This window comes from Mustela nigripes, chromosome 5 (genome assembly GCF_022355385.1).
Source record: "Mustela nigripes isolate SB6536 chromosome 5, MUSNIG.SB6536, whole genome shotgun sequence".
Lineage (NCBI taxonomy): Eukaryota > Metazoa > Chordata > Mammalia > Carnivora > Mustelidae > Mustela > Mustela nigripes.
This window is the reverse complement of record NC_081561.1, coordinates 50,959,888-50,984,698: the sequence shown is the minus strand read 5'-3', so window position 1 is coordinate 50,984,698 and position 24,811 is coordinate 50,959,888. Positions and strand designations below refer to the sequence as shown.

General features: G+C 42.3%; 1 protein-coding gene across 3 annotated transcripts in view; it reads right to left on the bottom strand.

The window, feature by feature from the left end:
- The window catches only part of ELOVL5 (ELOVL fatty acid elongase 5), a 72,401-nt gene that overhangs the window by 11,624 nt on the left and 35,966 nt on the right, over positions 1 to 24,811 (bottom strand). For all 3 annotated transcript variants that reach the window (XM_059400231.1, XM_059400232.1, XM_059400233.1), the window contains exons 2-3: positions 16,762 to 16,827; positions 13,611 to 13,798 (exon numbers count right to left, since the gene is read on the bottom strand). In XM_059400231.1, the coding sequence (XP_059256214.1) occupies positions 13,611 to 13,798; positions 16,762 to 16,819 (246 nt within the window). In that variant the 5' untranslated portion in view covers positions 16,820 to 16,827. The remainder of the gene's footprint in view (positions 1 to 13,610; positions 13,799 to 16,761; positions 16,828 to 24,811) is intronic.

The window sequence follows — 24,811 nt, the reverse complement described above, 5'->3', positions numbered from 1 at the left end:
GGACTTTTAATAAACAGATCATAAACTATGCTGTACTTCACTATCTTTGAAAGACCAACAACAGCAGGATAATTTATCAGAAGGTACATCATCCTTTTGGACAACATTGTGCTCTCAAGTCATAGCAGGTTAAGCACCCCAAATGCAGACGTATCCCGAGTTCCAAGAATCGAGATAAAAAGCCTGAAAATAAAGTGTGGTTGGGAGTGGGGTGTTGGCATATGTGCCCTCAGAAGACCTGAGGTGAAGAGAAGAGAAGAGAGTGTAGTTTTCCCTGCCCTTCCTCCTAACCCATGAGAGAACCAATGAGTTATCTTCTGTGGATGAGGGATACATACACAGAACGAATGGTTCTCAAGGGAGTTTTCACATGACTACTGCAAATGATAAAAAGTAAGAACAACATAGCAAAGTGCTCCATGAAGATATATTTATGCAATTTTAAAAAATTTTTATTTATTTATTTGAAAGACAGAGATCACAAATAGGCAGAGAGACAGGCAGAGAGAGAGGAAAGGAAGCAGAGAGGAAAGGATGCAGGGCTCGATCCCAGCACCCTGGGATCATGACCCAAGCTGAAGGCAGAGGCTTTAACCCACTGAGCCACCCAGGAGTCCTGTATTTATGCAATTTAAAAGATACCTTTATTTAAAACGATAGCCTTACTTGGAAAAATTAAAAACTTATTAACCATGATTATCCTCACTAAACATGCTTTTTGAAATGTTTTTGAAATGTTAGCATCTTATCAATTTAAAATTCTAGGACCTACCATCACTGTTTTCCAGCTGCTATTCTGGTTTATCGCGTCTGGAGGCAGATGACTGCATTCATGAATGCCTGCCTTGGTAGGAAAGGGGACAGGCAAGGAAGCTGAGGGAGAAGAGAGCTAATTCTTCCTTGTATTCCTGTAGGCAACTTGACCTCAAGGGCAGGCACAGACTGAGGAAGGATCTGTTAACTCTAGCAGAAGGGACTAACACATACCTTTCTTTTAAAATGTCTTTCCGAAGGTATCCAGGTTGGATTGCTTTGCTCCTTAAGCTAATTACCTTAAAATTCCACTTGTCCCTCTTCCTATAAATTGGGGGAAAAAGTCTGTATCTAAAACACCCAGTATCTCTGGAGGCCAAAGAACTCCAGGTCTGGGGGGCAGTGAAATTCCCCAAAGTACAGTGCCACTTCAGGGCCCTGAGCCCACTGCCCTCTTCTCCTAGGAGAGGCTTCCTGCAGCCCCCAGGGCAACCCACCCTCCTTCATCACTGCCACTCAGCACTTCCACTGGGGGCAGACCTCTGAATTATGTGATTAAAACCCTTCAGTGGAGTTCTTTATAGATCTTGGATATCAGCCCTTGTCTGTAGTGTCAATTGCAAATATCTTCTCCCATTCCGTGGGTTGCCTGTTTTGTAGACTGTTTCCTTTGCTGTGCAGAAACTTTTGATCTTGATGAAGTCCCAAAAGTTCATTTTCGCTTTTGTTTCCTTTGCCTTTGGAGACAGGTCTTGAAAGAAGTTGCTGTGGCCGGTGTCGAAGAGGTTACTGCCTATGTTCTCTTCTAGGATTTTGATAAGATTCCTGCCTCACGTTGAGGTCTTTTATCCATTTCGAGATTATCTTTGTGTATGGTGTAAGAGAATGGTCAAGTTTCATTCTTCTACACATAGCTGTCCAATTTTTCCAGCACCATTTATTGAAGAGACTGTCCTTTCCACCAGATATTTTTTCCTGCTTTGTTGAAAATTATTTGACCATAGAGTTGAGGGATCATATCTGGGCTCTCTACTCTGTTCCCCTAGTCTATGTGTCTGTTTTTGTGCCAGTACCATGCTATCTTGGTGATCACAGCTTTGTAGTAAAGCTTGAAATCAGGCAACACGATGCCTCCAGTTTTTTCTTTTTCAACATTTCCTTAGCAATTCGGGGTCTCTTCTGGTTCTACAAATTTTAGGATTGTTTGTTCCAGCTCTTTGAAAAATGCCGGTCAAATTCAACACACATAAAACAGATAATCATGTCAAAAAATGGGTAGAAGACATGAACAGACACTACCCCAAAGAAGACATACAAATGGCTAACAGACACATGATAAACGTTCATCATCATTAGCCATCAGGGAGATTCAAATCAAAACTACATTGAGATACCACCTTACACCAAGGAGAATGTCCAAAATCAACAAGACAGTAAACAACAAGTGTTAGAGAGGATGTGGAGAAAGGGGAACTCTCTTCCACTGTTGGTAGGAATGCAAGTTGGTGCAGCCACTTTGGAAAACAGTGTGAAGATTCCTTAAGAAATTAAAAATAGAGCTACCCTATGAGCCTGTAATTGCACTGCTGGGCATTTACCCCAAAGATACAGGTATAGTGAAAAGAAGGGCCATCTGTACCCCAATTTTCATTGCAGCAATGAACTGCCACAACTGCCAAACTGTGGAAAGAATCAAGATGCCCTTCAATGGACTAATGGATAAGGAAGATGTGGTCCATATAAACTATGGAGTATTATGTCTCCATCAGACAGGATGAATACCCAATTTCTGTAGCAACATGGAAGGGACTGGAAGAGATTATGCTGAGTGAAATAAGTCAAGCAGAGAGAGTCAAGTAACATATGGTTTCGCTTATTTGTGGAGCATAAGGAATAACATGGAGGGCATGGGGAGATGGAGAGAAGGGAGTTGGGGGACATCGGAGGGGAAGACAAACCATGACAGACTGTGGACTCTGAGGAACTAACTGACGGTTTTTGAGGGAAGGGGAGGGGGAGGTTGGGTGAGGCTGGTGGAAGGTATTGTGGAGGGTACATATTGCATGGATCACTGGGTGTGGTGCATAAACAAAGAATTCTGGAACACTGAAAAAGAATTAAATAAAAAACAAAAAACAAAAAACAAACTCTTCAGTGACTCCCAGTTTCCTTAGAACACAATCCTAAATCCTAGGCACAGCATTCACATTCTTTCCCAGCTCCCTGACCTACAGTCAGAAGGACCCCTTTTGCTCCTCACCCACCCCACAATGGCCAAGGGCAAAGAGCACAGGTTTGGGCACTAGCCAGAAGTACTTTAATTCCTAGCAACCTGCATTTAGCCAGGTGACCTTAGACAAATGTTTGTACCCCTCTCTATACACCTCGTTTCTTCATGTAAAGAGGGTAAGAACAGCATTTGCGCCTCTTTAGGCTGCCGTGAAAGTAAATGAGGTGGAGGGAGTGTACAAATGCTTACCCTGCTCAACCTGGTACATAGGATAAATCCAACAAATGCTAGCAGTGACCACTAGTTTATTCTTTTCAACTGGAATGCCATCTACACCCAGGTACCCCCATCTCTAGCTCTTAAAATTCTAACTATCCTTCAAAGTTTGCTTAAAATTCCTTTTTTAAAAAGATTTATTTATTTATTTGAGAGAGAGAGGGCAGAGGAAAATAGAGACTCTTAAAGCAGACTCCCTGCTGAGCACGGAGTCCAATATGGGGCACGATCTCACAACCCTGAGATCACGAACTGAGCCAAAATCAGGAGTTGGATGCTTCACCAAATGCGCCACCCAGGTGCCCCTTAAATCCTCATTTCTTCGTGATTGCTTGCTTGGACCTCCAGTCTGAAGTCTGTCCTCCTTCCTCTAAGCTCACCCTACCACGGCTTGTAGTTGTCTGCTCATATGTTCCCTTTTAGCCCTTTGTTAAAGGGTCTGTTTTAAGCTCTGTGGGCAGCTTACATCATTGGGGACTGGGGCTCCCACATGCACAGAACCCAGCACAGGGACCTGCACACAAGAGGTACTGAACAGTTGCTAAAGTAACAACAAAGCATCTGAGACCCTGCTTTTTGCCTCACCACACCCACCCCCAAATAGAGGCTGAATATATTACTCATAGCAAAAAACCCAAAAACGAACAACAACAACAAAAAAGTCAAAAACCCACCCCAAATCAAAAAAGATGTCATTTCTGCTTTGCAAATGGAGAAACTGAAACACAAGAAAGTATTTTAGTGAAACCTAGATTTGACACTATTCATCCGAGTTCTGTTCACAAGATGGAAAAACCGGTCCCCATCAAATTGGGGGACACGGAGAGTTGAATTCTCATACATCCTCAGCTTCAGAAGGGATAGAATAATATAACAACAAGGACCAAGCCCCTGAGTTATAAAGTTAATTCACCTAAGACTACTCTCACCAATTCTGTGTACAATGGGTCAGTGTCAGAAGGTTCTGCTCCCTCCATTCCCCATAAGAGGGAAACAGCATGGGCTCTGCAAAGCTCTTCCTTCCAGCGCCCCTAGGACCACATCAGTAGAGACAATGATCTAGTCGAAGTCACCTTGGCCACCATTTCCCTTCAGGGCTTGGGTCTGGCTTCCTTCCAGAGAGCTGCTCTGGTCCCCAGAAAGTCAACACACCACTGCAGACACTGCAGAGCCAGAGGGCCAGGAGGCTGGACAAAGGTGAGGCACGGAAAGTAAGGCTAGGTCCCTCTACCCTGGGCTCCTGGGAATCTGCTCAGGAGCACACAGGATTGTACTTGAAGGAAAACGGAGGCCATGGCGAACAGCCTGCCGCCACGTGCAGTTCCATATAACACCAGCTACTCCAAGAGCAATGGAGTGTACGTTACGGTATTATTTACTTGACCTGGCTTTTCCCAAGTAATCAAAATACAAAGAGCACCACTGCAAACCATATGTGCTTTCTCCTTTGTGGAGTAAAGCAAACTTTAATTAGGCCAGGGGCACAGAAAGAGCTGGAATTATAGCTGAGCTAGCAGCTTTCTCTTCTTATGGGACAAATTCAATAACCTAAGGTGGTTTCGATGCATCTTTTCATTTAAAGAAGAGACATCAGGCAAGTATCACAGCTAGGTCTGGGTGATGCAGCTCATGGAGTGAATCATTTCTAACGGTGACAGGTGAGTTCTCATCTAACACCACAAATAGCCACCAATAAGGTATGACCTTCAGCATGATAACCATTTCCAGGGCACTTTCTGGAATTCTACCAAAGCATCTCAAGAAACAAGGTCATTTAACATTTAAATAATAAGCAGAAGAATGTCATCTTGGGTGGCCATTATCACAGCCTTTCAGCCCAATATCTCTAGATGTCAGAGCCACAAGATAACCCTTTTCCAAAAGGCCTGGCTGCTTTTAGTGATGAAGGCCTGGAGAGCTGTGTGATTATTACCCCTAAGCAGACATCTATCCAAGAAGAGTAAGAAGAGACTGTCCATACTGGAATTCAAATTGCATCTAGAAGAGGACCCAGGGACATTTCCAAGTAATACCAAGTATGTGGGTGGTTGACAGTTTATATTGTTTCTACATGAATGGATGAGTGTGTATTTTTTAGACTTGCTACAAGCCCATGTTTTAAATAAGGAAACAGAGATGAGAAGTGATATGGATACCCCAAAGTCACATGGCTTTTTGGTGGCACCACTGGGACCAGCACCCAGGTATTCGGGTCCTCAGTTTAACTGCAATCTCAAACAGGAGTTCCATATTCCTCTGACCTTCCTTACTTGTTTCTGAATTCTTAATAATTCAAGAACACAATGGGGTACTCTATCCATGAAGCAATCTGAGGAAAAGCAGACTTTCACTGTCTTTACTTCAGCAGATTTGATTTAAAATTAACCTCAGCTGCTCCAAAACTTAAAGTATCTCATTCTTTCAGGGTTTAACTACCTGCTCTTGGCTGTGCTATTATGAAACAGAGTCAGGTCAAAGCCTGAGGCTTTGCATTTCAAATCTTTCACATCCAGGCCATAAGGATGCTCATTAAAATAATTTCACACTCACAACTTCCAGAAGTGTTTTGTTTTGTTTTCCTGATGACCAGGAACACCCATGGGTCACTGCTGAATGGAATACTCTTGGTTAAGTCATAAGGACAGGCTCTGTACACTAGAAAAGCCTTTAGAACAAAGCACAAAGGAACAGCCTGTCCTCAGCCCAAGCTGAAACAGGGATGTCTGGCATTCTCCCCTGAACCCTAGACCCTGTCCTTGTATGTTGCCGGTCCTAGTCTCTCACTTCTCAGGCCTCCTGAGGAGTGGCTTCTGCAAATGCTCGTTTTGTCGTTCATGGATTATAAGTGGCTAGGGAGAGGAAAACCTTAAGCCAAGACTCAGCATCTCCAGACGGTACTGCACACTGGTCTGAGGCGCAGATCCGAATCCCAGGCCTCCCTGGGAATGTGCTCTCTGCAGAAAGGGCGGTGACAGTCCAAGGAAGAGTAAAGGAGTTAGCCCAGGACCTGGCATGGGAAGCACTATGTAAGTCTCTGCTATGACTCTAGCCAGATGTTTGCTCTTTCTGCTGTCCATGCACAAAGGCCCACGACTCCCACGACTAGGTCTGAAGCAGTGCAGCTCCTCCTGTATTCTGAGGCCCCGGCCAGGGCATCCTTTGCATAATTTAAAGAGACTTCTCCAGGCTACCTACCAACTCTGGTTTTGCAGATTAAGTCTGCGTTAGTTGAGGATTTGTCCAGTGACACGTTCCTTGGTACCCCAACTCCAAGTGGCCAAGTTACCAAAGGTTTGCAGTCAGTTTAGAGAAGTCAGGCCGGGCTTTGAACCAACTCCGAAGCTTGCACTCTACTGGAAGGTAATCCTTGTTCTTTTGTTGGGTGTGAGGAGAGAGGGGAAGACTGTCTGGGTTGCACCCTTCCTCCATTTGCCCAATATAGGGCATTCTCTCAGGGCAGTGCCAGATAAAGTGAGAGGAACATAACTGAGCAGGGTGCTTCCAGTCCCTGAGAAAAGCTTCATTCTGAGCAAGGAACTTTAGTTGCAAGGGAACTAAGAGTGAGAAGTATTTTAAGGCAATGATTAGGCCTTTCCGAGAAATATTAATCTCACCACATGTTTCAATTTCTCTGTACCTCTGTTAAAGGAGAAAAAGCAAAATAGTAAAAAAATTTTTGAAGTACTTTGGTAAACATAATTAAAAAAAAAATTCAATATTCAACTACCAGGTCTTTTAAGTGTTTTTCCAAATGCTATTTCCCCACAATAACATTTCTATTTTCGGAAAGTCTGAAGGGAAAGAAAAACAAGACAGTTTAGAATATAATGTTTCCAAAGCAACTGCTCTGTGGTTCTATCAGGACCTTCAAAGCTAGAGCCCAGGGAAGAACAGGCTGTCAGGTGCCCGGGGAGATGCTTCAGCTGTATCAACCCCACAGTGACAGAGGGGTTAGAAGGTACAAGCAAAACACCCACCCAGCACATTTCTTTCATCTTTCCAATAAAGCAGCATCAGAAATCTTCAAAAGAAGATTCAAATAAAAAAAGTACTGACTTCTGGTTCTGGCAATGCAGCAAACTGAACAAAAACAGAACCAACTCCCCCAACTATAAAGACCCACAGAAATGCTCCATGAAACACACCAAGTCCATCATCACTGATGCCTAATTATACAGTGAGGGCCCCTCCACAAAACATTATGCAGAAAAGAGGACGTTAGTTTACATTTAAGTCCTTTTAGAATCTTTCCTGTATTTGAGGAAGACATCTTACCTGAGATGACCCCACCCAGCAATACTAGTTTGGGGTGCTTACCCAGGATACCAGACAAACCATTTTTTTTTAAAGAGGAGATTTAATGTAGATTCAATAATTATTTCCAGAGGTCTGACCTCACAGATGTGGCTGAATGCAAGTGGTTAAGTTTGGAAATAAGTGTCGCATCTAGATCATGGAAAAAACAAAAAAACTCCCTTAATACTCTTATGTTATGTGATGGGGGGAGGAGAGACAAGTGGCAAACCTTCAAAAATAAACAGCAGGTAGCCATTTACACTGAACACTCAATAGATGGATGGAACAGCAGAGTAGACACAAATGAAAATGTGAGTGAATCAGAAAGAGATAATGAGGCACAAATACAAGGAGAGACGATGTAGGGTCGGGGACTGTTAATATGTGTTTAATAGTAGAGGGAGGAGAGGCCGGAGTTGAGCAGATGAGAGCCGAGTACTTTCCTGAATTAATGAAATACGTAAACTTTTCAGACCCAAGGCTCACAAGTCCTGAATGAGAAAAATAAAAACAGATGACTACCCAGGCACACAACTGTTTTATTTTTGAATGCAACTTAAAAATTACCCGGAACAAAAATGATTACTTATGAATGAACAAAAATAGGATTCTGGAATGAATCTTTAAAGTGCAGAAGAAAAATAACTTCATCTAGAGTTCTATGCCTAAAGACCAATAAAATGATGCTCAAGGGGCGCCTGGGTGGCTCAGTGGGATAAACCTCTGCCTTCAGCTCAGGTCATGATTCCAGGGTCCTGGAATCGAGCCCCGTGTCAGGCGCTCTGCTCAGCAGGGAGCCTGCTTCCCCCCTCTCTGCCTGCCTCTCTGCCTACTTATGATCTCCTCTCTGCCTACTTGTGATCTCTTTCTCACTCTGTTAAAAAAATAAATATTTTTTAAAAAATGATGCTCAAACAGAGACTGAGAGTTGAGTCTTCACAGCAAAGAACTACTCCAGGAGAAGGAAACGGAGCCTCAAAGGGAGGAATGGATTTCACAGATCAGGAGTGAGCACAGCAAAGAGCAAGCCCTGACTGCAAAGATTGTGCAGGACAAAACAGTGCAGGACATTTAACAAACGCTGGGACGAAATGCGATGGAGACACACAGGAGATGGGGATCAGCAAGTGAACTTCCAGTGTCCTGTATGACTCAGGAGGGTGGAAATAAGAATTCACCGTAGACTTTATGAAGTTGAGAAGGCATATTAAGAACTTATGGACAACACTAAAATACAGAATTAGAATGAATATTCAATCAGTAAATGAAAAAGTAAACACAAAAATTCAACAGAAAATAGGAAAGAAGGAAAAAAAGGACACAGAAAACATATACACACAAAAAAGATGATAGAAATTATTCTAAAATAATCACTACGCTAAATGAAAATGGGTTACATTTCCCCACTAAAAGAAAAGAGACTATCAGATTCAGTCATTAAAGTCCTAGTGTATCTAGTTAAAAAAAAAAAAAATCACACTTGCACAAGGAGACCAAGAGTACTCCATACAACACTATCAATGGAAATCTGTACGTTCATGCAAAGAAAACTTCCTAAAATGGTATACTAAATTCCAACACTGAAATAATACAGAAATTAACTAAATTAAAGCTCTATGAGTCAACATGGAGTCATCTCACAATTTAATATTCACTAAAAGAAAGCTATCTGAAAGAGTATAAACAGTAAGCCATTAACATAAATTAAAAAAATTTCCCAGAATATACACATGTATGGAAAGTATAAAAACATATTTAGAGAAGAAACATATGAACTTCAGAAGAAAGTTTTATCTGGGAAGGGGCTGTATTTCAGATGCATTTTTATAATATTTTTTAAAAAATTTAAATTCAATTAGCCAACATATAGCATATCATCAGTTTCAGAGGTAATGTTCAACAATTTTTCAGTTGTGTATAACACCCAGGGCTTATCACATGCATTTTAATAATTTTTTAAAGATTTTATTTGTTTATGGGAGAGAGAGAGAAAGTGTCAGTGGGGGGAGCAGATAAAAGAGGGAGAAGCAGACTCCCTGCTGAACAGTAAGCTCAACATGGGGGTTTAACTGAGCCACCCAGTTATCCCTAATATTTTCTTTTTAAAACAAATAATCCAAACCAATAATAAAAGGTCAATATTTGTGAGGCACATAGATATCATTTATGTGACTATACTTTCCATATGTTGAAGTAGTTTTGAAATTACAATTTAAAGTAAGAAATACAATGGGGAAGAAAGAGGAAGTTTTGGTTCTATGCCAATCCAGATCCGTCTATCCAGCTATCAACCACTGTTTTAAAATTGCATTTTAAATGTTCTAAATGTCTGAAGTCTCTCACCCTATTCACAAGTTCTAACTGCAGTTCTAACTGCAAGGGAATAAACACAAATAAGTACTCAAAAAAACAATCTTATTTGTAATCTATGATTTTGTTAAATAAAGTAAAACCATGGTTCAGGCATTTGCTTTTTTTCTACCCCAATACTCACGAAACATTTGGTGGAGCCACATTAACAGAGGGAAGAAACACTGAGATCACAGCCATCTTCCAAGCCAGTGATCAGTGTGTGAGGGACAGGATGCTGAGGCCACACCCAGAGGAACACCTGAGTGGAAGGAGGTGAAGGGTTGGGGGAACCAGGTGGTGGGTATTAGAGAGGGCACGGATTGCACAGAGCACTGGGTGTAGTGCAAAAACAATGAATATTGTTACGCTGAAAAGAAATAAAAAATTAAAAAAAAAAAAGGAGTAAGAAGTGGGGGGCAATGGAAATGAGTCCAGCTTGGACATATACTGCATCATGAGAAGCCACATCTGGCATTGTACGGTTGGGCATTCTCAATCTGGAGCTCAGGGACTTACAGGTAGCTTGGGGAAACATGGGGGGGGGGGCTTCAATAAAGACAAAATATGCCCTCCATCTCAAAGGGTAGAAAAGGCACACAAGAATTTTAAATTTGCTACAGAGGGCACAGATTTACAATGTTGAGAAACTAACACAAACTAAGCTGTTACTCTTCTATGAAATTTTATTTGAGCCTTCACCACTGATTGTGATTTTATTTTTTTTCAAGATTGTATTTATGTGACAGAGAGAGAGGGAGCATAAGCAGGGGGAGCGAAAGGCAGAGGGAGAAGCAGGCTCCCTTCTGAGCAAGCAGTCCGATGTGGGGCTCTATCCCAGGACCCTGGGATCATGACCCGAGCCAAAGGCAGATGCTTAACTGACCGAGCCACCCAGGTGACCCTTGACTGTGATTCGTTAACACCTCATTTAGAAACTAAAAGCCAAAAGGCTTGTCATAAAGTCCTGCATTTTTAATCTAAAACACATCACTGTTCAAATACACTTCTAATCAGGGATCTACGATCATTTTCCTGAGAATAAACACTAAGATTTTTGGAGAAAACTGTATGTAATCCAAGTCTTTTTTACTCTCTCACAATCAACCACAGTCACTATGAACAAGTGTAGACTTTTTCTGGATTTTAAACTCTGTTTCACAATTTTCAAACTGTCATTTAGTTATTTTCCTGCTTCTGGTAATTTTAAACTCATAGTGACTCTCTCCCTTTCACTTCCTTGTTATCTCTCTTCTTTTAAGATTTCTCTTTGTCTCCTTTAAGTGACAGCTACTTTTATTTGTATTAGCCCAGAACTTGCCAAGGCAGCTGTGAATTCACACGGAATAAAATAAACAGAACTATCAATGACTACATATTTATTTTTTAAATTCCTTACAGACCCAAATATGTAGATAAGCAGGAGGGTAAATAAAGCCCAATAATCAAGACTCTGCCAACTGTGTGACCACAGGCAAATGGTTCCTGGGACACTTTGCTGAACTGTGGGGCCCAACTGGGATATATGACCTCCTCAGTTTGATCTGTCATAAAACTCCGTAACTGCCCTCCTAGGTTTTAACAGCCAACGGAATATAAATCCTAGTTAAAAGAAAAAAAAAACAAAAAAAAACAGGAGCTAAGAGGAAATGAAAAACTTGACAAAGGATATGTTATAATGGTATTACTAATGTACATACAGGGAAAAAAGTCAAACAAAAATCAAATGCAAATACATATAACAAGTAGTAAAATGTGGGGCTTATTTTCAACTCAGGAACAGCTGCTCTGGACATATTTTAGAAACTGGATTTAAATTAAAGAATTACTGCCTCCTTAGGATTACTATTGTACGTACCCTAAATCGTCAGTTAGGACTGTTTTCCTCCACTGTATTATTTCTTAGGTCTCTTCATCCAGTGCTCAGATGGCTCAATGTCACGTCTAGTTCTCACCAAGCTGTCAGAGGAAAATCTGTATTTCCTACCACAGTGCTTCTGGACCATACAAATTCAGTCCTATGCACACAGCAGCAATTTATACAGCACCGTTCTTCCCCTCTTTCCACCAAGAATGATCTGTTTGAGAGAAGTTAATTACGAAGTTCTGGCTCTATCTCCAGGGCTTGAGAAACCCATAAGGCAGATCCTTAATTTCTAGAAGATTTAATAATCTTAAATATTTTTTCTCTAAAATACTGCTATGTATAACAATAAACTCTACAAAAGCTTTCTTAAGGAAATGGCTGTATCATCTATCAATTATGGGAAAGTAAACAATTAACTCTGAAAAACCTGACACTTTGCTGTAGCTTTGTCCCTTGAACACAGAGACGTGCACAGTGCTGCGCCCAGGAGTCATTCCTATGCACTGCCCTGCCTCCAGTCCTGCAATATCCATCTTGGAGGCTAATTAAACTGCCTTCATTCTAGAACAGGACAGAAAAAGTGAAAAAGGGGGTTGTAAGCATTTCACAGAGTATCAAGCATAAACATAATGATAACAGCATCTACCATTCTATTCCTAAACTCTTTAGCTGGCTTATGAAACACACATAGGTGAACAAGGTCCAGACCTCCCACAGGTGCAATAAATACCTCTCACGATCAGAGTGTTCTGCACTGGTGTAAGCACTCAGACGCACTCTCACACACAACCGCATGCACACAGACAGGGAGGCAGGATGAAGGGGGCTCAGGCGGATGGAGAATTCATTCTTTCCTCTCAACACAAATTTAAGATTCATTTTGATTTCCCCCTCCTTCCCTTATCTTCTTCTTTACTACTCCTTGGAGAATTAAAGCCACAATAAAAGGTTAAAAATCTAAAAGGGAGTGCTTGCAAATGTTTGTATGTGGCTAAATTCTCCACCTAGAGATAGAACAATAGTTTTGGGTTGCGGGACATTTGTACTGTAAGCCTGAAAGGTGGAGTCCCTCCCCTAAAACCGTACACAAACTGTGCTTACCCTCGGAGGGCAGCTCCCCCCGCCCCCGCCATTAGCCTTAAAGCCTGTATTACACAACAATGAAAAACAGGGAGGACCTAAGTTTTGATTTCAGTTTCTTTCATTTTTATTTCAGCTATAATGTCTGCCTCCAAGATCTTCAAATAATAGTTTTTCAACATCCCAGTTATATAGAAAAAATAATTTGGCCCAAACTTACAGACCATTCAAATCTTAAACGCAGATCTCACCGTACACTCCTTTTAGCTTTTAAAAACTGAATTTGTCAAATCTCAAAGCTATTTACAGTTATCAGATCAGGCAAGAGGCCGACTTACCAAAAAACATACCAAACACAACTGCTACCCACTTCCTTCCTCTTCCACCTCCAAATGAAAATCCTGTATTTATTAAAGGCTTAAATAATAAAATGTTTACAGATCTGTTTTTCACATTTTGTTCATTTTCCACCCTGTATTCTGCCTGCATAAATGTATTTCTGGAACTACTTAATTCTGAATATGATATGAAGCATCACAAAACAATCAATAGCAAAGGCTTCTATTTTAGATATTCTAGAAGGCATATTTATAAAAACAACTCTGGCATTTTAGAAAAATCAATTTTAAAACATACTCAAAATGGATTAATGTATTTGCTCTCCCAGTCCCCCATCCCACCCTGCAACACAGCTGCCCTTCCTCATTTAGGAACACCATTCAGGACGGTGATCAGAGCACATTTAAGGGGGAGACCTACCTCACAGAACATATAGAGAGACAGCAATGTGAGGCCAAGGTTATAGACCACTAAAATTCTCCGGCAAGAGAACGGCTGCCTATTCTTCATGTATTTTGGTCCCAGCCATACAATTAGTAAGTATATGACAGAGCAGATAAAAGTAGGTATATAATTGTCCAGAAGAAACCATCCTTTTACTCTGGTATCTGGAAAGTAATAAAAGAAAAATATTTAGTGATTAATAAGGCAGATATAAAAACAACTACAACTTTTTTCCCCAAACATTAAAAATCTTCTCTCCCCATAATTTTATAATAGTCATCTGATACTCCAGTTCCTAATGCCAACGAAGCAACTGGAAGAGGAAGCAGGAGTTTTCAATATTTGTCATACAAGGTGAAGCTCCTGTTATGTGTTCTGAGTAATGTGCATATCATACATGGTTTTTGCTATGTACAAATAATACGTATTCCAAAGAATCTTAAGGAAAGCAAGGAGAAAGCTAAATTTGCCACTAACTGTATTTACCGACCAGAGCTGCTGACTGATGCACAAGATAACAGAACTCCACAAATGACAGTCTTTTTGAACTCCAGAGTCCTCACCTGAAGTGTCTGCTAGTCTGCCCAGCAGGTGCAGACTCAGAGAAAATGGGCTATTCATCCAGCTTAACGACAGTCACAGTCACCCCAATGAGAAAGGCAGTATCTACTATGAGTGCAATGGTCAACAGCAGAGGGGACAGTACTTTTTAAAGAAAAATAAAAAGGGGTGAGGTAGCAAGGACCAGTGCGGTGACTATTTAGGGAACCACAGGAGCAGCAGCAGCTTGAGAGAGAAGACCTACACTGTTTCAAAGATGCTACAGGGGGAGGAGAGCTCTCTCCTGCTCTCTCCTCCTCCTTTCCCTACAGGGATGAGGAAAATTAGTTCCACGCAGCTATAGCTGCGGGAGCAATCTGACAGCCCTCTCTTTGGATGGGGGTAAACTCCCTGGCAGCCAACCCTCCCCCAGGTGTTAACCTGTCCCCTGTAAGTCAACTTCAGCCTGTGATCGATGCCCAGGAAGCCACCTCTGCAGCACATTCCCCTTGGCATGCTGCTTTGATGAACCCCCCCAAAACCTTTCACTCCTCAATCTTATCTCCCCTCCAAGGTCACCTACTCTGGAGCTCAGAGGCGCATGTACGTTTTGCCTCCTCCATCTTCAGAGAAGCAGCAGCTAGTAAGCATAGTCTCTGTCCCCGCTTTGACCTCCTGACTGGGCCATCCTGCTACCTTCCCCAATACTTTTTCTCTTGATCTTGCAGGAAAAGCAGCCATCCAGTTGGAGAACAGGTTGTCAGTCTCCTTTCTTGCAGACATTCTAAATTCACTCAGTGTCTCTCTGTAGTGCTCCTGCCATGGCTTTAGAGGAAGATGCCCTCCCTCCTCTCTCCATTACTTAGGCTAAGGTGGTCCCAGTGGACTTAAAGGAGGAGGTTCTTAATGCCTTGTGTTCTCAACTCTGGGCCCTGGCTATCAACTGTGAGAAAACAAATTCTCATTTAGCAACTAACATTAGACTGTTACATATGTTTGTGTGCACATATAGATCACAAACAGTAAATGCACACACAGAAACCCCTCCCATTTCCTTTCACTTAATGCTCTATTTTACACCTTGCTTTTGAAATTTCATAAGGCCATATGCCATATGTGCAACCTCTTTCTATATTGCCAAATACTTCCAGTACTTACAGCCCCACTGTATCTCCAGGCAGGAAGTCCCCAGGGCTCGAGCCAACTCTGGTAGTCTCTGCCACCCTGTGCTGACTTGTTCAGACACGGGCATGTGAAACAATTGTGGCCATGGAGCTCTGAGGAAATGGCAGTTGGGTGAAAGGTGCTGGGGAAGAGTTTCCTTATTCTCAAATTTATGCAAGCAATCACATGTTTTCCTTCTCTTCGGCAGGTGCCACCTGTGGCTTCTGCAGCCATGAAAGGTGGAGGGACTTTTCTAGGTACACAACTGTTGATATACTGAGAATACAAAGTAGAAAATGACAAGAACAAGTGTCCTGAGTCCCTGAAAAAACTCAGGAGTTTTCTCAATCTTTGTCATGTTTATTATTGTTTCAGCTGTTTAAAATTGGATTCTTTTGACCCATACGGTTGAAATAAGGCATCATCTCAATGCAAGTAAATATTCAAGATGATCTAACTTGTTTTTCTCATTTGGCTATACACTAATTGATTTAACCTGCCCCCTCCTGATGGGCACCTAGATTATTCCCAGTCTTGTCAAGCAATGCTGCAGAGAACACCCTTATTCCTATCTTCGCATATCTGATCAAGACAAGTTCTAGGATGAAGGCTCAGGAGTCAAATAGCTGAGTCAAAGGGCATGTGCATTTTTATTTCAATGGAAGACACAATTACCCTTCAGAGAGGTCATACCAGGTAGACTCTTTTCCCACATCATCACTGCTATCAAACACATTTCATTTCTACCACGCTAAGAGACTGAATTTCTTTCGCTGTTTTCAGAAGTGAAACTGAATCTTTTCATCTATTTAAAAGCTTCTTGCAATTTTTTAATGACTCTGTGAACCTAAAAAGTTCCTTCTTTATAGATACATCATGTATCATTACAGGTGACATTCAAAGAGCGCAATATGGAGCTGATTTACTTCCTAAGAGGAAACAAACGATGAAGTATAAAAAAGCATAAAAAAAGTATAAAAAGTGAGGTGTATATATTTACCCACTGATGTGACACAACATGAAAGGACATTAATAAGTCTTTAAAATTGTAAAAGGGGACACGTTTTAAATTACTCCAGCAGTGCATTTTGGAAACCAGTCTCAGCTGCAGACTCGCAAGAACTAAGGAAAACGTTCCACCAGTGATGGTAAAATCTGCAGCATTCCTGGGCTGCAAACTTTCTAGCATAATCTGAACCCCCAGCTACAGTCAGCAGAGGGTCACAGTAGCTGTGGGTCTGCTCCAATAGCCAGGGACACTTCACCACTTCAAGACCGACATCACAGGACTTTTCTAAGCCCCTTGTTATCCAGGACAAAGCGTTAGTTTTATCATAGAAGATGCTAATGTTTTCTAGAATCTGTTCATGCAATATTTATAAGTATCCATAAGGGGAGGGGAGCAAAACCAAAACCACCTTACCTCGGGGGCCTAGCAATGCCTTGAAATAGGTACTACGTGATGCATCAAAATTTTCCATTTTAAAACCTATTAAGAAAAACAGACATTGATTAATCTCTACTCAAAATGCTTTTTATACAGTGCTTTTTCATAAAAGAACAAGAACAAATCCTTTTCAAAGAACATGCTACAGACAAGGTTATGCTGAAATTTTTTTTTAACTCCCAAAGTTACTTGTGTGCTGTGTCTAATTTGAAAACCAAAGGAAAGACAGAATCCCGTGAATTCACTTTATAAATGAAGTGCCAGTTTTCTAAAGTTCTTTTCGCAGTTCCATAAAAATGCTTTCCGTGAAGCTGGAATCTCAGTGGGGAGAAGAGTGGAACTGGACTGAAAAAGGCGGCAGACGGGAGAAGATCCCATCTGGGCAGGAACCAGAGCTTGAGGTAAGACTGTAGGCAAGAAAGGAAGAGCCATGTTGGAGAAAGGAAGGCCACAGTGAAGAGATGGAGTCCTCTGCTTGCTATCTTCATTAATTATTATTTAAAAATATTTCATGTCCATGGAAAAAAGAAAACAAAACAAACAAACAAACAAAAAATCTCATCACTTCGCTCCAACCACAATCCCGAAGCCCCACTGTCAGAACCGATGGTAACATTTCTTGGACATACCTCGAGACTTTTCTCTTCTGAGCACAAAAGGGGTCATACCAATTGTTTTTACAATTGTGGATTTCAACCCATTACTAGATGATTAGGTCAACTTAGCATTAGAAAGCAATTACAGTAATATTAATCAGAGTTCTCTGCCTCCAGTGAGAATGAATATTTTCATAAATCTCTGTTATTGTATCACATAAGTATGCTGATATATGTTGTGATATAAAATATATTCTTACTGTGGAGGTTATAGTGAACAAAGAGAAAACAATGTTATATTAAGGAGTATATATTACTTGCTTGCTTTCACTTAAAACATCTTGGAAATATAGTCTATCAGTAGTTACAGATTTACCTTTATCTTCTAAGATTTTATAGCTCCCCACATTTCCCATTTAAGATATACATTTACAGTAGAGCTAAGTATTTTTTCAAATACTATTTTCTATATTAAAGTTAGAAGGCATACATTTACTCTTCACAGAATTAACCACAAATATTTTACTTTCCAAGGGCAAAGGCAAAATTGGTTTTATTAACTAAAGTAAGCTGTTAATCATTTAATGATACTTCTCTTTCTTGGCTTATGGCACTGAAGTATGTGTGCTCTTTGGCTAATTTCATGGATAAAACTTCCCTTCATCTGTGGACTCTAGTAGTTACAACTGTGTCAATCTAGCCAGCAGTGAGACAGAGACCACCAAGAACACTTAGAAAGTAGTAGTTACCAGAGTTCTCTTCTTACACCTGTCCCTTCCACCCTGGGTTGGGGGTGGGGAGTGGGGTGCGCAAGAAAGGTACTGACTCCCTCAACCCATGGCTGGAAACCAGGAAGCCACCAACCTCTACACATCCAAGTGCCAACAATTATACACAATCACAGTACTAGGTCACTTCTGAAATCCTGAAAATTATACAGCTTTTTAATATACTGTATTCCTAAGACCATTCTGGTTCTGACCCATTTTCCTGCCCAAAACTGAACCTCTTCAGGGGACAGAAATTCTAGAAGATTTGAGAATTGGTTAAGCTTTATATTTCCTAAGCAGAATTCCTCTTAAAAAGGATGCCATCCATTTAAGGATGCTTTATCTATTCAAAGTCTAACAGCTGGAAAATAATTTAACTGTATCTAATTATTTTTTTCATCATCTACTGAAAATCACCTAGAACAAACATCCTGTTTTTGTGAAATTGAGATCATTCTAATAAAATTTAACTTTATCTGTGATGGATGGTGGACCATGTATATGGAGGTCATGAGGTCCCCTTAATCCCCAATGAAAAGCAAACAGGCACAAGGAGGAACAAGGTTATGAACATGTTGACTACTGCACTGAGTCACTGATGGACAAGCTGCCCACCAGCGACAAATCCACCTTCTTCCAAAACATTTTAAATCTAGATCCTGCTTTTACTTAATGAATACATAGCTTATGAATGGATCATATTACAGATATAAAAATCAGGTATTAAGCAAAAAGGGGCTGAGAGCAGGTATACAGGATAACAGGCTGGCAGGTGATTAGGTGGGTAAGTGCTGGGCTCTTCATCATACCACTTTTTTTTTTTCCTTCAGATTTCATTTATTTTTGAGAGAGAGAGAGAGAATGTGCACATGCATGAGCCAGGGGTGTGGCAGAGGGAGAGAGAGAAGCAGACTCCCTGCTGAGTAGGGAGCCAGATGTGGGGCTCAATCCCAGAACCCCAGGACCGTGAGCTGAGCCAAAGGCAGATGCTTAACCAAATGAGCCACCCAGTGCCCCAAGACCACCTAGGTTTGAAATCCATTTTATCCACTTACTAACAATGTGACTTTGGACATGTTATTTAACCTCTCATCTGTAAAATGGTGGCAAATGTACAGTAATTGCCTCAAAGGTTAAGAAGATCAAATGATTTAATACACATTAAATCCCTAGAGCAGTGCCAGGCATACAGTAAGGCCTCAATAAAGGTTTTCCGCTGTAGGTCCGCAACAGGTTCAGCTCCATGAGGGATACCGCCATCAATGGCTGCTTGTGTTTCTCAGCAGGGCACTGCCGGCCTTCTGTCCCTGGTCCCTGTGCACTCAATGCCATCAGTGAGCCCCTAGTCATCCTGACAACCCACCCACAACTTCCCCTTCAAGGCGGACAGCAATTGAAGATAGGTGAGCTGATAGCATCACCGAGAGAGGAGCTGTTAATAGGAGGCAGTAATCAAGGAGAACAAGGCTGAAATGAATGTAGTGATGAGATTCACAAATACCAAGCACCTACTGTGTACAGAGTGTTGCTGAGCAGGGGCAGAGGCAAAGGAGCAGACCTAGAAACCTAGAACAAACTTGACATTCACAGGGCAGAAGGAAGCCCGGGGCTATAAACCGAAAACAAAACCAAGCTCATCCAGCGAATGAGTGGGTGTCAGAACGGTGCATACTACAACAAGCTGTGTACTTAATACTAATCAGCTGTCGAGACGCCATTCAAGTAACAGTAACATGGGATCTAGCACGAGGAAAAGACCTGACAAGGGAATCATTCTAACTTTTAACCAATTTAACCAGAGGGGCTGTAACCAGTTTTGTTTTGTTTTTGTTTTTGTTTTTAATATAAGGAGGATATAGAAAAGGTGGAAACAAGTAGGGGAAAAAAAAGAAGTCAAACATGACAAGGAACTGACCTGTGGGAGAGAGTTGGGAGGTAGGAAGAACATGAGTGGTCTTGGAAAAAAGGAGGCCCAGGAACTGGTATAACGACACATCATTGTAAGAACAATGCCTAGGACAGCGTTCAGTTTGAGAATCTAGGCTAACATCACAGCAACAGAAAAGGAGCTTGATTAAACATAAGGTAAAATTTCAGTCCAAGAATCCTGAAGCCAGCAGCAGGTTACCAGAAGAAACTGTGAAATTTAGTATTTGGAGATATTCAAGAATTCTGTGAAAAGCCATCTGTCTGAGCAACCCCAGTCTAAACCCATCTTGAAAAGAGGCCCCGAGGAAGCTGGCAGGCCCAGGAGCACTCCTGTGACTCGCTGAGATGGAACATCTCTACAAAAGCACACACACATATGATTTTCTCTGTAATAGCACATCTGTTCTTAGACTGCATTTCTTTTTCATGTGAGAATTCCTGTCTTAGGTTGGCAGAACTTCTCACAATCAAACTTAGGAACACATGAAACAGCTAGCAAAACATATGTGGAGAATAGTAAGGGAGGAGTGTGTGTTACTCCTGAAATATCCACAGGAAGGGAGTGAAAGCATGGGCAGAGATGGTCCCTGGCACACAGGCCCTGACTCAGTGGAGTGCTGGTCTGTGAACCACAGGCCTGATTCTGGGCTGGACTCTGCCGTGTGAAAGGTTCCCCCCAAACTCCCTCTACCACACCCACAGCTGGACGTGTACGGTAATCCTGTCAGATGCAGGTGTTTGTTTTTACCCAGGTTACCAAGAAACTGTCGTCAAAGCTTTACTTTCATTATTTCCCCGTTGTCAGCTCACGTTTCTGTCTGGCCAGCCACGTATCTGGTATCCGTCCGTACCGTGTACCCACTTTTTCACTCCCGCCATCCACCTACCAAGTGCCCTCTATGTGCCAGGCACACAGGCACTGAGGGACGCAGCAGGAACAAGACAAAACTCCACGCTGGCGGAGAAACACACACATACAGAATCTGTTATGTAAAGGGACTATCAGCAAGCAAGTAATACAGCAGGGGTCGGGGGTGGGGTCATGGAACAGGATCCACTTTGGAGAATGTACAAGGCCCCCTGATGTACAAGGGCACTAGACAGCAGACACCTGAACAGAAGGAGCATCGAGGCAAAGGGCATTCCAGTTAGAGGGATAGGTGAGTGCAGGGGCCCCAACGCCAGCACGTGCATGGCATGTTCAAAGGCCACAGGCTAGGCGGGGGGAGAGGGGTAGTGGATGGCAGCAACACGAGAGGCCTTCTGTCCCCCACTCTCCGCCTGGCACCCAGAGCTCACTCAGTGGTGAGCCACAGAAAGCAACCACATGGCACAGCTTGCAGAGAGCACGTGGCCAAAAGGCTGGGAACAGAAGATGCCAAAGCTTAATTGCTCTCACTGCCACCGTCCCCTCATCCTCCTGGCTGCAGGCGGCTTGCCAGCACCATGCCCTTTTCCTCATCACCTCCCTTGCTGAGCCACAGGAACAGTACAAAAGGTCTCAGCAAATGAATTCTTCACAGCCAGGCGGGGCCGGCCCACCCTACTGGGTGAATCCGGCACTTGCTGAGAGGTCTATGGGCCCAGCTCTACTCTTTTATAGTTCTCTAACAGAACAGGAGAGGCAAACAGTCCTGGAAAAACCCTGGACTCTTTGCCTAGTGATCTGCGATCATGAGAACGGTATGACCCACTTTGCACAAGACATTCAACTGTACTGCCAGGTCTGTGGGCGGCCGGACGGTTGCAGTCCCCCCTCTGCCAGGCTGCCCGTGGGCCAAAAACACCCCTTCTCAGTAATCCAAGTCACCCTACCGGCAGCTTGGGCAAGTTGGGCCAAGTGGGAAAACAGCTGCTCCATACAATTGTACTAGCAGGGACCAAGCCCAGGCACTGGGCCCATGGTAGAGAAGCTCGGGTCCTAAATGAAGCAAAAGAATAAGCCATTCTTTGATCTGGCTGGTTCCCCAAAGAGACAGGAAAAGGGGGTGGTCAGCACCTCCCAGGAACCAGATCACACTGACACCAGGCCAAGCATTGCTTCCCCAGCCTCCGTAGCCCTAAATCTCTGATGCCCACTCAACCTACAGGGCTTCTCAGAGTTGGTCATGATGGGAAGCAACAGGATCTGTTGAAAAAAAATTCTATGACAGTATTCCAATTATTCACTAGTTCATTCATAAGCCACACAGAAAAAATAATGACAATAAAAATGGGATAAGGGTAGAAATCAGAGGCAAGCAAGTAAATTAGAATAGACTGAGGGGCTCAGTCGGTTAAGCATGTCCCTCTGGATTTCAGCTCAGGTCATGATCTCAAGCCCTGTGCTGGGCTCCACACTAAGCATGGAGTCTGCTTAAGAGTCTCTCTCTTCCTCTGCCCCTCCACCGTCCCCCCACAAAAGAAAAATAGATTTTCCTCTTTTATGCACATTTTTCAAAGGATACTCTTAGTTGCAAGCCACTTCCCACTATCAAATTCTGGAGTGTTTGTGGTAACCATGCGACTGTATTATAATTGTGCCTCACCATAAGTATCTCACTAAGAAAACTAACGGGGTATGGCCACTCCCTTAAATTACCCTAGATTATAAGAGGGTGTGAGAGTTCAGCATACCCATATCTGAATCAAATATTTTTTAAGAGATTTATTCACTTGAGAGAGCGAGCGAGCACACACACAGGCGGGGGTGGGGTGGGGAAGGGCAGATGGAGAGCAGGAAGCAGACTCTCCACTGAGCAGGGAGCCCAATGATGTGGGACTTGATCCCAGGACCTGAGATCATGACCTGAGCTGAAGGCAGACACTTAACTGACTGAGCCGCCCAGGCACCCTGAATCAAATATTAATTCTGTGTCCTGAGACAAGTTCCTGCCACCCATACTAAGAATTACAGGACTGAGGTGTGCCTTAGGCTTGAACACAAGAGAAACATTGCAACCACCACAGAATGAAATGCAGAAACCTGAACACCCTGATGTAAGCAGACCTCAAAAGGGCAAAAACAGCAACCTCCGAAGAGAGCCCTGCTCATGTGGAAAATCCATCTGTCAGCTCCCTCCAGGAGGAGTATGGCCAGGTGAATCATCTGTGTGAGGTTAAATAAGCATTACTGTGCCTTTGATCTGCTATCAAAGAGTTTGCTGGAGGCTTGTCTGAAAAAAGACACTGCACTAAGCTTTAAGCAGAACAGTTGCACCCCCCTCCTTTCCATTTGGCTCCCAAGAGGGATCACAAAATATAAGAGAATGGTGGGGGATGGGGTGGTGGTGACAACAGAAGGGTGCTGGGGTTAATGAGAGATGGCATAAAAAGTTCTTCCACCGTAGCTCTCAAGACGAGTTTTTGGTCTAAGAATGCAAACGCTATCATCTTGACTATTTATAGCTGCAGCGGGAGAAAGCTGGAAGGTTGTTCAGCAACTGAAAAGTATTAAGATCTTAGGGTAAATCTGTTTTAAGAGACATCAAGATTTTAAAAAATTTACTATAGTAAAGAAAGTTAATTTCCTGGACTCACAGGTAAGTAGTAAAGATCTGTAGGGTCAAGTATTGGCTCTTCTTGCTGCTAAGGTGATGACAGTAGGCAGCAGTCGGCTTGCTGCGATAACTCCCTTTCCTGCAAAATCAGTCAAGTCAGACATGGCTTTTGGCTTACAGATGTGTTTACTGCAGACATTTAACTACTGTTTAGCATAACTTCCTCATCACATCTGGTTTATTTATTCTTTGACTTGTCATAGTTCATGTAAAACTGAGTCAACTGAGCTGACGAGCTACAAGGGGGTCAGGATGAAATCTCCCTCCACTTTCTCTTCTCCGACCCATTCATCTCTTTAACAGTCAACTTGTGTTAGGCAGGCATGGGAACATTCTTCGAGCTGACTGCCAATAACACGAAAAATTAAACAGTGCTTTAATTTGGTAGTCACAACACTCTTTCCTGAATTTAAAAAGGTTTTTCTAGGTTGGAAAAAATCAGCTCCGCAATGAGAGGAGGAACATAAACCATACCTTGCTCAGAAATGTTAAAATATAAAAACTGTCATAAAGATTATAAGGGGAAGAATATCTAAGTACTAGCAAGATTTCAGGTATGAAAGTAAACTGACAAGAAAATTCCTTTAGAATGCTCACATTTAAATAAATGACAACTCTGGATTAAATCTTGGCTCAAGAGAAATTATCTGCCACATCAATAGTGGTATTGTCACTCTGCCAAAGCACATATCTATCCCTATTCTTTTGTTTTAAAATATTTTATTTATTTGAGAGAGAGAGAGAGAGAGTGTGTGTGTGTGAGAGAGAGCATGAGAGGGGAGAAGGTCAGAGGGAGAAGCAGACTTCCAGTGGAGCTGGGAGCCCAATGCGGAACTTGATCCCCCGGACTCTGGATCATGACCTGAGCTGAAGAAGGCAGTTGCCCAACCAAATGAGCCACTCAGGCGCCCTATGCTTATTCTTTTTTCCTGTAGAATTTCCATACTTTCTAGCCTCCATTCTAAGGGCATAACAAACTCTGACACAATCATGTTGTCTACCATACATCACACATGTAGAGAGAAAACACAGTCCTATTTGGGGCTTTGGATAAATAACTGCAAAATTAGGGCACTAATATGCACTGCAAAGGATGGCTTTGGGTTAGCTCCATGGTTAAAGAAAGCTGAACAGCTTCATTCTGGTGTAGTGTTCAATGTGTGTGTGTGGTGGTGGTGGGGAGATGGATTTT